The 15,012-nt window shown below is 45.1% G+C and overlaps 1 protein-coding gene across 11 annotated transcripts in view; it reads left to right on the forward strand.

The window, feature by feature from the left end:
- The window catches only part of OSBP2 (oxysterol binding protein 2), a 371,738-nt gene that overhangs the window by 148,211 nt on the left and 208,515 nt on the right, over window positions 1-15,012 (forward strand). The window contains exon 1 of one of the 11 annotated variants that reach the window (XM_048822245.2): window positions 2,641-2,734. The exons of the other annotated variants lie outside the window; for them this stretch is intronic. Within the exon in view, the coding sequence (XP_048678202.1) occupies window positions 2,656-2,734 (79 nt within the window). The 5' untranslated portion in view covers window positions 2,641-2,655. Of the gene's footprint in view, window positions 1-2,640; window positions 2,735-15,012 lie in introns of those variants that run through there. 11 annotated transcript variants of the gene reach the window in all.

Below are 15,012 nucleotides of genomic sequence, written 5' to 3' on the forward strand. Positions count from 1 at the left end.
AGTGACAGGTGGGAGATAAATCTTTTTTAAAATAGGAAAATATAGGCCTGCTCCTATGAGCCACACGCAGGTAACTTGATATTGCTCATGCCTTCTCGTATTTGCAAGAGAAAACCCACAAAATCTGGCAGCCGTGACTGGGTCAGGGTTAGTATCAGAAACTACTTTTAGCTCATTTTTTGGAACTGACTAGGTTCATGATACACGGTGTCACATGAATGCAGCTGGTAAGCCTCGTGAGTGCTACTTTAACTGAGGAGGTCACAACTGAACTTGCCCCCGACCTTTTCCTGGACTGATGGTAGTGGGGGAAAAACCAACCCGCACTTATGTGACAGTGTGCACGAGGAGCTGTCTGCAGGAACGAAAGGCAAATGTGTCTTGAAAACCCACATCTGCCATGCTGGTTGCCTATAGTGAATTGTGTTCATTAGTACAGGAATTCCCTTCAGTTCTTTCCTTTACCTGATGTCTGTCTGCCCGTCTGTCTTGAGACTGTGAGCTCCTTGGGGCAAGCACCATCCCCTAATGCTTGGAAAGCACTAGCACCAGTAACAAACGAACAATAATAATAATATAGTTAAATGTCTCTCTCTTTTTCCTCTTGTGGCAGGGCAGGAGCAGGATAACACAGCAATGAAAATGGAGGGCACTTGGTTTGCCTCGTTTAATTCAGCCTCTGAAAACCTGGTTATTGTCACCTGTCAGAGGTGTAAAAAGGGAGATTTTTGACTCATGTAGAAATGGTGAAGCCCTGGGCCCAGAACAGCCATTGGACTGTGAGAGAAGGACGCAGCCATACACTGAAGGATAGGGAAATGGTAGCAAACTGGGCAGGTGATGCGTCTGCTCCAGGAATTCCCTATAGCAGCATGTGCAGTGTCGGCACTTTACTACTGCTGCTAGTCATCCTCATCTAGGGCCAGAGAAACCTTCCTGCAGCAATCCCAGTGAGAAGCAGATCTGCGAAGGTCTCCTCGTGGGCTATCCCCAAGGTTATTTCGTGGGGAGCGTGCTGAGATTTGCTTCCCCAAAGAATGAGCTTCCATTCCTCACTCAGGGTGAAATTTGCCCAGGGCATAGGGCCGGCACAAGAACTGCACCACTCAAATCCCACTGACACCCTCAACATAAAGAAATATCAAGGACATAATTAGCTGGAGCAAAGGAAAAGGAATTGATTAGGTAGGCCAGACATTTCACACGGAGCTGCCTAAAGCTGGCACTAAATCCATATTTAAGCAGCTAAATAAATGGACTGATTTTCAGAAAAGCTGAGCACAGCATTCATAATAACAGTTGTGCAAGAATGCTAGCTTGTGCTATGTGTGACTTTACACATTTGGGTCACAATCCTAATCGCTGATATGCTAACATGGACCCTGGTTCCCATGTGGCGAGCAAATTCAGTGGCAGGTTCGGGGCTGTGATTTTGGGTAGAATCTCATTATGAAATTTTGTTGCTGTAGAGACCAAAATAGAGAATTTTTCAGTAGGTTTTTTTTCCATCGAAATTGTTGTTCATAGGAAATTAGTTTTGCACCTGCAAAAACTGCCTTTTGTTTTCGCCAAAAAATAAAAGCGAACAGGTGAGGTGTTTTTTGCACCTTTTGCATTCAGTTTCCATCTAGGATATCTTGACAAATGTATGTACTGTATACGTATGTAATCTCAGGAAGATGCAGTTTAACAGATGGAATTCGGATCTTTGCTTTGTTGTTCTGAAACCTTGGAAATCTTGCTGAAAATGGCAAAGAATAGCAAGAGTAACATCATAATCCTTGTAACTATTTGACAGCAGTCCTGTCTCCAGTTCCCTAAATCATTGCTTACCAGCCAGCTGTTCAGTTTGCTGAATGGCACACAATAATGAGCTTGCTGCAGGAGCTTACAGGGGATGGAGTTGTGATTTATGCAGCATTTCCTCCTAGACCTGTCAATTCTTCCCAACCCCTTCCCCCACCGCCAATCGAGGAAAACATTAAGGCTCGGGAAAATCCAAATGTCACATAAAATACAGGGGTGAGAAATCATGGGTGTGTGATTGTTAATAGAAAAGCCTCTGGTTTCCTGGCTAAGCTGGTGGGCTGATTTAAAGTGTTGCCTGTGGAAAGCCCTTAATCAAGTTCCTTAAAAAAAAGTCTTCTGATGCATATTCTAGGCGAGCGTCCTAAAAATAACTTGCGGCAGTATTTAAAGGGACAAGCCTGTTTCCAAATAGCTGTATGCACCCAGAAATGTTATCCCTTCACATTCAGTTCTCAAGACGAATATCCTAAAGCATGTTCTGCATTGCATTAGAGACAGCTTCAGCAAAACCTTCCACGGGATCATACCTAGGGATGTTTTTTCCTTGCTCCCTGACAGACGATCCATCTGTCCAGCACGGATGGAGTTAAGCATTGCCTTATGCACTGAAGTAAGCAGTGGTGCATTCTGGTTATAAGGTGGTTTGATGGTTGCTGTGAGTTCCATAGTGTAGTGCACTGGTAACTGCATGGGGCGAGAATTTATCATGTGAAATGTGGAACTGTAAGTGCAGCGATGCAGCATTAGAGCTGATTGCTGAATAAGGACATTTTTTATCCATCCCAAAGCTGGCTAATAGTAATATAGAGCTTAGCATCCGCGAGAGCGATCCTTCCAGCTGTGGGGATGAAGGGTAGGGGCTGCTGGGAGACAGGATCCGTTCGTTCCTTCTGCAACTCCGGCTGTCTGAATAAATTTAAGAAGGGTTAGTGGCCTTCCCGGCTTCCTCATGGAGGCCCTATGTTCATCTAATCAGCCCTTGTTCTGTTGCTGGTATTTTTACTGCATGATCAATTCAGTCCACTGTGCATTCCATCAGCAGAAGGCATGGATTTTTAAAATGTCACGCACCACGGTTTCTGTGTTTGGGAGTGTCTTGCAATGTGTTTTGGCGTGATGGAGGGTTTGTAGCAGCTAGAAAGGGGTCTTCCTGAGATGTCTTTGTATTTAACTTCATACAGAAGCAAAAATGTACTAAGTCAAAAAGAAAAATATGTGAAAGCAACCCATTCTAACCCATCTTCCGCGCTGCATGGTGGTACTGCATGTTCTCTCGGAACAGAGAGCTGACTTGTTAATTGCCTAAAAGGGGCAATTGGGAACTGTGTGCTGCATCTGTTCTCATCTGTGTTTTCAGCTTTATCCAGTGCATGGCACTTTCACTTGGATGAGTTGTATTAAGTCATGAAGGTCATATAGATCCCCCCAGCCACCCTCTGTTTCTGTCTGGTTCTAGTGCTGAAGGGGTTAAACTCCGTTATTTTTTATTCTTTAGCATTGTATTTTTAATAATAGAAAATAGTTAATTGGGGTGTTTGTCATTGTGGGTAAATTAGCTGCTGTGAGAGATGAGCTTCTGCCTATTGACTTGTAAAAACAGTTGGTTTTCATTGTAATTGAAATTGCAGTGAGATGAAATGTGGAGGTTTCACTTTTTTGCACGGTAACTTGCCTTGTCAGTTCATACAGCTCACTCCCTCTGAGGCTCAGAAATGTTCCTCTGGAAACCCTTCTCTCTGAATAATGAATAGAACTGATTGGTGGCAAACTGTATTATAAGCTTCTGAATTCTAGACTCCTGCTCTTTAATGCAGGCTGAACTTACTACAGTAATGGCTTTCTAAATGCTCAGCAAGAATTCACTGTAGGTTATATAGTCTGTTGGAGAACTTTGGTTTATACAGTTACTGATTCTGTGAAGCAATGTACTGAACAGCACCAGTTTGGGACTCCCCCTTGCCAGACTCGGGAAGGATTTTGTTGTTATTTCTGGGTCAGATCCTGAGGTCAGATCCTGAGGCTCAGTGTTGTATTGAGACGTTGGAGGCAGTGGAAACTTGCCTAGTAAGAACCTCAAAGTTCAGTCTGTTGTTTGTTTTATTTAGAGTTGTTTGGTTTTCTCTGTGATCCTACACGGCCCTGTTGACTGGAGCAGAGCTCCTGGTGGGCACAGCAGTCTGTCAAAGCAGAACAATTTGCAAGGTTGGGGCCGTAGATAATACATACAACTCCATGCCTATGGCTTAGGTTGGTTACAATGGGGAAGGCGTGCTGTAGAATCCTGCCTCTTGGGGGTTTGCAATGATTCACTGTCTTCTGTTTAAACTGTAAGTAGCTGCCTTCCAACCGAGCAGAGTCTCACTTACAGGTACCGTTTAGGGAAATTATATTCACAGCCACTTTCAACTCAATCCCCCTTTTTTCATGGATTGGCTTGCAAGTTGCTACCAAGCAAGGGGCCAGTTAGAAAACCTGCCAATCATGAGTTTGTAAGAAAAATATAGTTCTCTGAATGTGCATCTCCAAGGAAATGGCGACCTCCCTGGTGGGCTTTGGAGAAGGACTTCTCTGGTGCAGTGGCTGGGCACTAACAGCTAGTTTTATTCGTCATTATCTGCATCGCAGTGGTGCCCAGTGGTCCCGGTGGAATTGGGGTCCCATTGTGTTACACGCTGGACAGACAGATTGTGTTGTGGTCAGTTTTAGTTGCTAGCATATTGACTGAGCCTGGGATTATCGGAGGTTAGGCACCAAAATACCATTGAAGTTCAGGGGGAGTTGGGCCTCTCATTTCCATTTCTCCTTCGAAAATCCCAGTTTTGAAAATCCCAACCTTAAGGTTTACCTTTCTGATTTAAAAAACCCCCAAAACACTGACAACTGTGCGAGTGTTAAATTCAGCATTTCCTTTCATCGTACAAACTCTGATGCTGTTCTTTGTGGCATGAAAATTTGTCCCCTGGGAACTGAACTAAATCCACCAAATCCATTTCACAGGTACAGTGTGGTACACACAAAGTTATTCCCAGTCTGTAAAATCTCAAGTATAATTTTGCGTTAAGTAGTTTCTTTAATCTCCTTTTTGATAAAGGTAGAGGAAGTGGAATGTGATGCTGCATGGACTTGAAGGTGTAATTAGATTGTTCGTACAAATCAAATGTTATGCCAACGGGCTGTTACAGTGAGTTACTGACGATGACAAAGGAGATGCTCATTCCTAGCATCAGGTTGTCCTATTTTTTATATTTTTCTTTTGTGTGGCTCTGCACTATTTTTATAGTTGTGTTATATAATGGCATATGTACATAAAGAGGTGTTCACGCACACACAAGCTGTTGTGTGTTATGTAACACACACACACAAATAGAATCAACTCCACATTTAAACAGGAAAACCAACTGATTCCTGTGGCACATTAGTGGGAGAAAAATGCACAGCCATGTTAAAAAGAGTAGAGAAAGCCAAGGGCATTTTTTGTATTGGGCCAACTTCTGTTGGTGAGCGAGATGAGCTATCTAACTCACATGGAGCTCTTCTTCAGGGCTGGGAAACGTATTCAGTGTCACAGCTAAATACAGGGTGGAACAGGTTGTTTAGCATAAGTAGTTAACATATATTTCAAGGGACCATTCAAGGTGAAGTGGTCCCTTAACACCCCTCCAGTCACAGAGGGGAAAAGAGGAGGCAAGGTGATTAGTGGGTTACAAATTCTTGTAATAAGCCACAAATCCAGTGTATGTTCAGTCCATGATTTGTAGTGTCCAGCAGAGTTCTGAATTTAAGCTCCCAGGCTTGTCTTTGGAAGATGCCCTGCAGGTTTCTTTTGAGAATGGAGGCAAAGAGATCAGATACAGAGGGATCATTTTGTGGAAAGTATTCACCGATAGGCCTGGGCTACACTGTTAAAATGACCTAATTTTCTAATGTCGGTTGGGCTGTGAAAAATCCACTCCCCTGGGTGGTGTTGTTAAGCCAACCTAACTCCTGGTGTAGACAGAACTAGACCGATGGAAGAATTCTCCCATTGACCTAGCTACCGCCTCTTGGGGAGGTGGATTCCCTATGCCACTGGGAGAACCCCTCCCGCCAGCATAGGCAGTGTCCATGCTGAAGTGCCACAGTGATGCAGGTGAAGTGGCACAGCTGTGTCCCTGTAACATTTCACGTGACGGTGTACGCAAGCCCCACTTTTCACAAAGCGACCCCTCCATATCTGATCTCTCAGTCCTCATTCTCAAAGGAAACCCGCTCAACACATTCCAAAAATGGACCCTGGGAGCCTAAATTCATGACTTTGCTAGACACTTAACATCATGGGCTAAATAGAGACACTGGATTTATGGCTTATGACAACAAAGTGTGACCAAAAACAACCCCAGCTGCCTTCCCCGCTTCGTTTCCTCCCCTCCCCATGACTGGAGGGGTGTTAACAGGCCACTTCACCTTGAATGGTCCCTTTAATATGTGTTAACTACTTATGCTAAACAGTCTGATCCACCCTGTATAAATAAATCTGTTTGTCTTTAAGGTGCTACCGGACTTCTTCCTATATTTAGCTCTGACACTCAGAGTACCTTTCCCAGCCCTGAAGAAGAGCTCTGTGTGAGTTTGAAAGCTCCTCTCTCTCACCAACAGGAGTTGGTCCAATACAAGATATTGTCTCTCTAAGGCCAGGTCTGTACTAGAAACTTACATCGGTCTAACTGCATCGCTCAGGAGTGGGAAAACCCACTCCACTGAGCAACATAGTTATTTCTAGAGCCCTGCGCCGATACAAAACTTGTATCCACATGTGAGCCGCAGAAATGGTCTGCTAATATCTGCGGATTTGCAGGATCCAGTTAACCTAACCCCGTCTGTAGACAGCGCTAAGTCGACTGGAGAATTCTCCTGTGGACATAGCTACCACCTCTCGGGGAGGTGGGTTAATTACACCCATGGGGGAAGCCCTCCCTTGGGCATAGGTAGCGTCTTCAGGGAAGCGCTGCAAACGGCGCAGCTGCGGCATTTCATGTGTAGACCTGCCCTAATATCCTGGGACCAGCACAACTGCACCAACACTGCCTACAAGGACTTTTCTGTAATGTAGACGTTAAATTAAAATAGGCCCAGGGTTTGCCTTTGTGCTGTTTCCCTGTGACTCCCACCCTGCTGCGGAAATGTCCATCCATCCATCTCCTACCTATTACAAATACAACGAAATATGGATTTCAGCGTCTGCAGGGGACAGCAGCCACAGAGCCTTGCTGCAAGAGTCATTCCCAGCATGCTATGCAGTACACACATAATTTATTTTATATAGCTAAAATGTTATATCTATTTTATTTATATATGTGTGTGTATATCACCTTGATTGATCAGTCCATCAGCCCTCACAGAGAGAGCACCGATCACAACATGTCATTTGTGTTATTCTAGCCAGTCCTTCAGCTACCCACTGGCCAGGCTGTCAGTGGCACCAGACACCCGATTGGCGCAATGCACCACAGCTCAGAACTCCTAGCCTCAGCTGGGAATACAGGCGCATGCCCCCGCGCCCGGTGTGGGTGTGTGTGTATATACACACATCTAAATATTATTTGTGTGTGTGTGGATCAAAAGTCCTAGCCAGTCTTCATTATTACCTGTCCTAGCCTTGTTGCTAGCCTTTTCCATACAGCAGGACGGACAATCTCTTGCCTGATCCCACTGGGCTTAGACTGGTTAAGAAAATCTTCTTACAGTAACTGCACACAACACATTGCCTTGTTGGAACATAAATCCTAAATCAAGGGGGATGACACTTTCCTTTCATGTGTTCCGATGAATAATGGGTTTCTGCGTTACATACTTCAGCTAGGAATACATTCTGGTGTGTCTATGGAATCTCTTGGCAGATAGTAATGGTAGAGTAGCTTTCAGTAGGATTGTGATGGTATTTCACTGATGGAAAAAGAATGCTTTTGGCAGAATCCAGGGCAGTCACATTACTATAGACATTTTCCTATGTCAGACCATTATGTATGGTATACCTGGCCGATCCCGAATGACCTCTTTGTCTCCCTCTCGCTCACTATCTCAGAGTGATGGGGTTGTTGAAAGTACAAGCTGCGATTGTGTTACGAGAACAGTTGGATATTTCCTGTAACCCATCTGTATCTTAAATAATACTGGATTGGGAAGGCATTTCCCCAGACTGTTCCATTGGGGTGCGGTTGGGCTGTTTGGTCTTGGGTTCACGGAATTGGGTGGTCTCGAATTCCTCTGGAGGACCTGGGCCCCATCCTGGGCCCTAGCGGCACTCCATCACTACCCTAGCAGCATGGCTGCATGCCAGAGCTGTGATGACAGGGCTCCCCTTGTTGGCTGCTGCCCCAGCACCCCTTAACGGGTTCTACAGCACAGAGAGGGCTCCGTGGGAAAGGGGCTATAGTCCCAGGCTGTTACCTTCTGGACAGATTGTCCTGGGGCTGTGGGTGATGTGCAGAATGCATCAGTCTTCCCAGCTCCCTCCAGCCCTCAGGAGAGCCTTCTCCGGGACAAGGCCATGTTGCTGTGGGTGTTGAATCCCCTACTCTTTTATGACAGGCAGGGGGAGATACCTGCATAGAAGGATCCCTTCCCCCCATTTCTATCTGGGAGGAAGCAACTGAGCCAAAAGCCTCATCTAGGCAAAGGTGCTTACTTTTTCACCTCCCAAGATGTTCCCATCACTGCCACCCTTGTTTCAGCTCTCTTGGGGCGAGCAATAAAGGGCTGGACTAGAACTAGGAGAAAAAAGCCAAATACTTTTTGTCAAAAATTTTGAGGAAGCAACTTTCATTGTGTAAATTTCCCACAAACATCTTCCTGTCTGTCCCTGAAAAACTGAAGCCAAAATCTGAAACACTTTTACTGAAAACTGGACAGGTTTTCCAAGGAACTGTTGGGTTTCAGTTGAAAACCCAGAAAATTTCTGCCGAAATGAATATTTTGTGCAGAAATTTTCATTTTAGTCAAAAAGCCATTTTTTCCCCACCTAAAAATGTTTAGACAAAAAAAAAATGTATGAACAGCTCTAGGGTGCACCCTGAGGGTCGCTACCTCCAGCCCCCAAATTCTCAGGGTGCTCCCTTTAAAACGGGTTCTTTTGGTAGCAGGGGATCTTGGGCCTATTGTAGGGATCGGTTGCTATAGGCAGAAGTCTTTGGAGCGCCTTCTGTGAATAAATAAATACAATTGCAGTTTCTCTTTATATTTTGTATCCCGTAAAGTGAGTGTTTCATCATATCTGCTGCTTCCCCTTATTGACTGGGGGCAGTCAGGGGACAGGGAGCAGGAGGGGTGGCTGGGGCAGGAGTCCCGGGGGGGCAGTCAGGAATGAGAGGAGGGGTTGGATGGGGTGGTAGGGGGCAGTCAGGGGACAAGAAGAAGGGGTGGTTGCATGGGGCAGGAATCCCGGGGGGGGGGAAGCAGTCAGGAAGGAGAGGGGTTGAATGGGGTGGCGCGGGGCAGTTAGGGGGTGGGTGGTCTGGAGGCAGTCAGGGGACAGAGAGCGGGGTGTGTGTGGGTGGGGCAGAGGTCCTGGGGGCCGTCATGGAACAGTGGGGGTTGGATGGGGCAGAAGTCCCGGGGGGGGGGCTGTCAGGGGGCGAGAAGCAGGGGGGGTCAGATAGGGGGCAGGGGCTGTGCCACGCCTGGCTGTCTGGGGAGGCACAGCCTCCCCTAACCAGCCCTCCATGCAATTTCGGAAACCCAGTGTGGTCCTTAGGCCAAAAAGTTTGCCTGCCCCTGTGCTAAGTGGCTTGCCCTGGGTCATACAGTGCATTCAGTGTCAGAGCCAGTGCTAGAATCCAGAATCCTGATACTCAGTCTGCTGTTCTAACTACTATCTTATAAAATTATAATTGTTTGTATTCTCATAGTGCCTAGGCACCCTCTTCATAGACCAGGACCTCATCCAACACTTCAGAGTCTTTCATGAATATTTGATCTCACTAGATGTGAACATTTGTATTGAGAGTCAACCCAGGTCTCCCACGCGGCAGCAGAGGCATCTGTGCTTCTTGCAGGCTGACGATTTAGTTAACAAGTCAGCGCTCTGGGGCTGACAGATGATGTGCCAAATTCTAAGGCACAAAAGACTTTTAAGGCCAAATTATAAAACTCTAAAGTGAGGTTTTAAAACTGAGGTGCAGACAAAGTATAATGTATAATTAATGCTGCATTAAATTGATATGAGATTACACTTAGCCCTCGTCGTCAGAAAAAGGGTCTCTCGGTTGGTGGATCAAAGAAAGGATCCAGCTGTCTCGATTGTCTTCCAAAAGTTCAGATGCTTGCTCTGCCTTTATCCAGAACTGTTTGGTGTGGAAATCAGGCCGAAATCTCATGTTATGGGACTTTCACGTGAACTTTATGGTACCTTCTGCTTCTGCACAGGTCAGTAAGCTTCCCTCAGTGCCTTGGTGCTTCCACTTCCAGCTGCGTCATGGGAGCCTTCCCACGGTATCTCCGTTCCTCCTGTCCCAGAAGAGCCCCTCTCCCAGTGCTGTGCTACGGCTACTTCCTTCCTCAAACCCTTCCCCGCCTCGGGAGTGGGTCACTGGGACCAGGGGGAGAAGTTCCGATCCGTTTCACCTGTCCTTAGTGTTTAGGCTTCTCCTGGGAGTGCAGGGCAGCAGCCGCAGTTTTCAGTTGCTCAGAAGTAAACCGGCTAGCAGCATGTGTGCAATTTCCTGTATAAACTCATCCATAAACCAACTCCCATCACAACTGCCCGTCCCTGGATTTACACACAAAAGTACTGACCCACATATCAGCAGCATAGACTGATACATGATAGCCAGCGTCACATAGAATAGCAGGGTTGGAAGGGACCTCAGGAGGTCATCTAGTCCAACCCCCTGCTCAAAGCAGGACCAACCCCAATTTTTGCCCCGATCCCCTAAATGGCCCCCTCAAGGATTGAACTCAAACCCTGTGTTTAGCAGCAAGCCAATGCTCAAACCGCTCAGTGATCCCTCCCCCACGGGCTTAAGGTGGCTCCTGGGACAAGAGGTGTTGACGGAGCCTGTTTTAGACAGTGGAGTGCTTAGAAACTGTTCAGGCTCAGTCTCGTGGCACGGATGATCTGTGATTTGTGGATACGCTGATCCATCATAATGCAGGCCAGACATTTTCCCTAATAATTAATCTTGTGCACAGTTCTATATGGCATCCAGTGTGAGTGACTGATGCAGTGTGACTTTGGGAGCGGAGCTCATCAAGAGGGTGTGAAACAGTAGCTACTGTCTGGATGATAACTTCAAGCCTCAGATATTTCTGTCCCAGGAAGGACTCACAGAAGGGGCCATTATGATCATCTCATCTGACCTCTTGCTTACACAAGTCAGAGAATTTCCCCAAATGATGCATCAAGCCCATAACTTCTGTTTGAGCTGTGGCATCTCTTTTAGAAAGACATCCAGGCTTGATTTAAAGACTTTAAGAGACGGTGTATCCACCACATCCCCAGGTAAGTTGTTCCAATGGTTAGTTTCCTTCACAATTAAAGAAAAATTATGCCTTATTTCTAGTCTGAATTCATCTAGTGTTAGTTTCCAGGCATTGGATCTTGCTGTGCCTTTGTCTGCTAGATTAAAGAGCAGTCTACTAGGGGAAATTTCTTCCCGAAATAGTAAACCAGGATCAAAAGTCACTTCTTTACTTTCTCTTGGACAAATGAAATAGATTGAGCTTCTTATGTCTCTCATTGTAAGACACATTTTCCAGACCTCCAATTATTCTTCTACCTCTTCTTTGAACTCCTTATAATTTTTAATATTTTTTTTTACATGTGGACACCAGAACAGGACACAGTATCGAGCAATGATCTCACTAATGCTGTATTCAGAGATACCACCTTTCCACTCCTATTTGATATTCCCCTGCTTACACATTCAAGGATCATGCCTCCCTACCCCTTTAGCTAAAGCATCACATTGGGAGCTCATGATCAGTTGGTTATCTGCCATGACCTCCAAGTGCTTTTCAGTGTCATTACATTCCAAGATACTATCTCCCATCCTGTATGTGGGATTAATTCCTTTGTTCCTAGATGTATCAAGTGCTGTAGGTCAGCCTCTGTAACCTGTTCTTTTAATTATTTACCACTCCATCTATTTTTTTGATCTTCTTCATCTTCAAATTTTTCTAGCAATGATTTTATATTTCCTTTCATATCATTGATAAAGATATTGAATAGCATTTAACCAAGAACTGATCCCTGCCCAACCCCGCTAGAAACATCCCCATTGGGTGACAAGTTACAATTACTTTTTGAGATCCATTGGTTAGCCAATATTAATCCATTTAATATTGGCTACATTGATTTTGTATAATGCTAATATTTTATATCAGAGTGTCACGCGGCACTAAGTCTAAGTATATTACGTCAACATAGTTACTCTTTATGAACCAAATCACAAAAAGGATTCAGATTTGTTTGACAAGATCTATTTTCCATAAAACCATGTTGATTGGCATTAATCATGCTACCATCTTTGAATTCTTTGCTGGTTTTGTCCTCTGTCAGTCTTTCATGATTTTGCCCAGGATTGATGTCAGGCTAACCAACCTATAGTTTCCTGGGTCATCTCATTTACCCTCTTTACCAATTGGCAAAATATTAACTTTTTTTCTGGTCCATTGAGTCTTCCCCAGTGTCTAAACTTTGTTAAAAATGAACATTAAAGGCTCGGAGAACTCCTCAGCCAGTTCTTTTAATCCTCTTGGGTAAAAGATATATGGCCATGCAGATTTAGAAATGTAGTAGTTATGGTTTGACATCCTCCCTAGTTACTAATGGAATAGAAGGTTATAGTAACGAGGGTGTGCACGTGTGTTACTGTTACATCTCTGTATTATGACTGTGAATACATCATCATCCTGTCTCTTTCCAAATACAGAACAGAAATATTTACTGAATACTTCTGCATTTTCTGCATTGTGATTGACAATTTTACCATTGTTATCCAGTACTAGACCTAAGCTGTTGCTAGGATTTTGTTTGTTACTGATGTATTTAAAGAATTCCTTCCTGTTGTCCTTAATTCTACTCTCCATAGGTTTTTCACTGATACCTTTGACTTCCCTTATCAATTTGCTGTTTGTACTCATTGTTATCAGCTTCCCTTTTTTTCATTTGTTATATATTATGGTTTTGTTTTTAATTTCTACTTTCATTTCCACTCCTTAACCAAAGAAACCTTATTTCATTACTGCAGAACTGTGATTTTTGTGGGCATCTAATAAAGCATTCTTAAACCGCTCAGGATTGTTTTCAGCTTTGGGAAATTGGTCCTTTTAAAGTGCAAAGCCAAGCCTGTATACTGCTGGTCAGGACAATATTATGTTTGCACATAGCACATTAAATTAGATTATAATCACTTTTAGTTCAGTGACCTTTATCCATCAGAATGAGGTCTAATATAGAATTACCCCAAGCTGATTATAATACTTTTTGTGTGTGACAGGGTTGGGCCAGATGGCTATAGGAGAGTAATAGAAGGCAGATATATTAGCCCCAGGTTAAGTAGGTCCCTTTCCTCTGGGTAAGGTAACAGGGAAGGTTCCAGAACAATCAGAAACCTTCTGGAGACAATTAAGACAGGCTGATTAGAACACCTGCAGCCAATCAAGAAGCTGCTAGAATCAATTAAGGCAGACTAATCAGGGCAACTGGGTTTTAAAAAGGAGCTCACTTCAGTTTGTGGTGTGCGTGTGAGGAGCTGGGAGCAAGAGACACGAGGAGCTGAGAGTGAGAACGCGGACTGTTGGAGGACTGAGGTGTACAAACATTATCAGACACCAGGAGGAAGGTCCTGTGCTGAGGATAAAGAAGGTGTTGGGAGGAGGCCATGGGGAAGTAGCCCAGGGAGGTGTAGCTGTCGCACAGCTGTTCCAGGAGGCACTCTAGACAGCTGCGTTCCACAGGGCCCTGGGCTGGAACCCGGAGTAGAGAGCGGGCCCGGGTTACCCCCAAACCTCCCAACTCCTGGTCAGACACAGGAGGAGTCGATCTGGACTGTGGGTTCATGAAAACGGCCGAGCTGAGGGCTGCCATGAAGCTCCAAGGCGAGCAAATCCACCAATAAGCGCAAGACCCACCATGGCAGAGCAGGAACTTGGTCACGTGTTAGAAAGTTCTCAGCTATAATTTTTTTAAACTCCAAGAATATTTTACCAGTGGCACCCTGAGCCTTCCAGCACGTATCCCCCAGGTTGAAATCCCCCCTTATACAACAGCTCTTCTTTCTGCAAATTATAAATAGATGTTTAAGGAGCTGCTCACCTTTCCATTGTCTGATTTCTTGGGCTACAGCAGACCCCTTAACTACCCCAGCACCTTGTGATTTATCAGTCAGAACATGAATCCACAGGCATCTGCTTGATACGTTTATGAAAAGGAAGACTCATTCCTTGTTCTGCTCAGGATTGTTCCCTACTTCTTTCTTTCTTTAGACCTTCCTGGAACTGTGCTTGGATGAGAATATGCCCCATTCCTTTTTAACAATACGAAATACACTCCCTGTGGGAGGGCTGCGACCTTGTTCAGTACTTTTGCAGCAGGTACAATAGAGAGGCTGGGACTCGTTCTCCATTCACTTTCACTGGTACAAATGGGAGTAACTTCACTGAGTCAGTGGAGCTACCATAGTGTAAAACCCGGTGTAAGTGACCAGAGACTCAGGCCTACTGTTCCCAGCTGGGAGATGAGAAATTAACAGGCACTACAAAATAAGTGTCTTAGTTAAAGGGAAGAAAAAACCCAAGTAGGTCACGTAAATTCCTACAGCTTGGGGCAGCAGCCACTTCTGTGCTGCCAAGTCCCATGGGTTTAACAGGCCTGCAACTATTCAGTAACAAATGCCTGAATGGCCGTGTCCCACTGTAACCCTCAGATCACATGGAACACTTGCTACTGTCTGGTGACCTCTGCCAAATGCTCCATGCGATGGAAGGCTCACAGAGACGAGGTGATGCAGAGAAGCCAGAGGTGGAGTCTCTTGAAAGGCACAGACGTGCTGGTGCTGGGGAAGCTTTGTGCATTTGACTATGTTTTAGGCACAGGCTGGCCAAAGTGCAGTCTATTCCGGGGGATGGTCACAGGCAGCCCCTCAGTGTAGCATCCTGAATGCAACCCATGCTGCTCACACATGTTGTCCTGTTCCCGGGAGTTCTTTCAACCCAAAGCTCTTGGTA

The sequence above is a fragment of the Caretta caretta genome, chromosome 15 (genome assembly GCF_965140235.1).
Source record: "Caretta caretta isolate rCarCar2 chromosome 15, rCarCar1.hap1, whole genome shotgun sequence".
NCBI lineage: Eukaryota > Metazoa > Chordata > Testudines > Cheloniidae > Caretta > Caretta caretta.